General features: G+C 36.4%; 1 protein-coding gene across 1 annotated transcript in view; it reads right to left on the reverse strand.

The window, feature by feature from the left end:
• Positions 1 to 907: 907 nt before the first annotated feature.
• Positions 908 to 2,053, reverse strand: part of rsl24d1 (ribosomal L24 domain containing 1) — a 7,209-nt gene continuing 6,063 nt past the window's right edge. Inside the window, exons 4-6 of the mRNA XM_015400524.1 lie at positions 1,465 to 1,528; positions 1,287 to 1,372; positions 908 to 1,190 (exon numbers count right to left, since the gene is read on the reverse strand). Of these exons, the coding sequence (XP_015256010.1) occupies positions 1,114 to 1,190; positions 1,287 to 1,372; positions 1,465 to 1,528 (227 nt within the window). The 3' untranslated portion in view covers positions 908 to 1,113. The remainder of the gene's footprint in view (positions 1,191 to 1,286; positions 1,373 to 1,464; positions 1,529 to 2,053) is intronic.

A 2,053-nucleotide genomic window follows, 5' to 3' on the forward strand; every position in this document is an offset into this window, starting at 1 on the left:
GGCCTGGATGAATAGGTGAGGTCTTCTGTTCCCTTATAAAGGGGTTGGGGCTGCAATGATAGCGGGAAGGAATCAACTCTATTAATGCATTGAAGGTTTTTGAAAGCTGAATCTTTCTTTAACATAGATGGCTTCCTTCCTCTCAAACCACCTGTCTTCTTTGTCCAAAATGTGAACATTCTGGTCCTCCAAAGAATGTCCTTTGTCCATCAGGTGTAGATGATGCAGTCTTGTCCAGAGGAGGGCGCTCTTCTTTGTTGGGCCATGCATCTGTGGAGAGGTTGTTTGGTTTCTCCAAAGTAAAGATCAGAGCATTCCTCACTATATTGAGCTGCAGACACCACTCCACTCAGACCAAAGATGAAAAAGGTGGTTTGAGAGGAGCGTGAAGGAAACCTGGAACTCAACGCTATATCTGACATTTTGAATTGAAAAAGCTTCTTCAAACTTGGAAACAAAGTCCAGTGGATTCGTTTTAATTTTTTTTTTTTTGTGGAAAATTGCTAATTGTCTGACTTTTCTGTATTTAACTGCAACTTTGGAGAAAAAAAAAACTAACATTTACAGCAGAGCTCAATGCAGCCTTTATGTAGTGATCAACATCAATCTGACTTTACAGATTAACTGAAATAGTAAGGATGTTTTAAAAAAGGCATCTTCAGCTAAATGTCTATTTTTATTTACATTTAATCTAGGACTTGCAGCCCAGACAACTTTTATTTTTTTTATTCAGGGTTTCCTGCAGTGACCTGCTTCCAGCGAACGTTCCTCCGTCCTTTCGGAGTGAAGAAACGATATGAAGAACATTTTGTCCTTGATGTCAACACAAAGGTTTAGATTTCTCATCAAATTCCTTAAACTTACACTAATCTACTTTACTAACTCTTAGAAAATTAACACAATCAAGAGAACCGGATATTTGGATTTATTGTTGGTAGATTTTACCACCGACGTGAGACATGTTTACAACCGAAACAATTCTACAAAGTCAAATGACCATTTTGTTAAAAAAGAAGGAACTAGAAGCTTTATTGGTGATGATGGTGCCCTAAAAAACACCCAATCAGAAGCCAGGATCAGGCACAGGAAACAAAACAACAGCAGAGATTTAAGTTAATTATCTTCATCCCCCATTTCCACATCTTCTTGTAACCTCTGCACCATTTTGTCTTCCAACTGTTTTGCTTTGCCTGCAAATAAAAAATAAAAATGAAACAGATTCAGTTTAGTTTCTAAATATGCAGCATCGTGTCTTCCAGTTAAATCCACAGAAGCTGCAGCTTTACCTGCATGTGGAGCTTTGATGAGGCAAATGTTCTTCTTCACTTCGTTGATGGCTTCTTCCTTCTCCAGCTGTTTGGCTTTCTTTAATCTGCAGGAAGGAAACAACAATAATCTATGTTAAAGCAAATATTTTTAAATAACAGCTACAATAAGGAAACTAAATGAAAATCAACCTCTTACCTGTTCATGATGAATCTTGCCTGTCGTTTCACTTTTATTTCCTCAACCTTTTTCATTGCCTCCACTGAAAAAAGTAGCAAAACATCAGATCATTATTATCCTGCTATAAAAATAAACACTAAATCTACATCTTTCAAAGTGTCGGGCCGATGTCACACTGCTGATTCAGCAGTGTGACATTTACTGTTGCGTATTCAGACTATTTATAACGAGTCCAGAACTTATGTCCAACGACAGCCGAACTCAGGGGTCGACAATCCAAACTGCTCAAAGAGCTTAAATATATAATAAGCATTAATGATTAAATGTTTCTCCTGGAGCAAATGTCACATAGCTGCACGTTGCATGCCGCTTCACCGTGCGGTTTAGGTTTTCAGGGTTCCCACGGGTCCATAAAAAGTCTTAAAAGGCATTGAATTCTTCAAAATAAAACTAAGGCCTTAAATGGTATTAAAATGTCTTAAATCAGTCTTTCGTAGGTCTTAATTTTTAAAACATCATAAATAGGATTATTTTTATTACGATTTATTTTTGTAATCTAAATAAAACGTTAAAATTTACAATTCTTTTTTTATTTAAAATAAAATAA

Source organism: Cyprinodon variegatus, unplaced genomic scaffold (assembly GCF_000732505.1).
Source record: "Cyprinodon variegatus isolate N-32 unplaced genomic scaffold, C_variegatus-1.0 Scaffold1115, whole genome shotgun sequence".
NCBI lineage: Eukaryota > Metazoa > Chordata > Actinopteri > Cyprinodontiformes > Cyprinodontidae > Cyprinodon > Cyprinodon variegatus.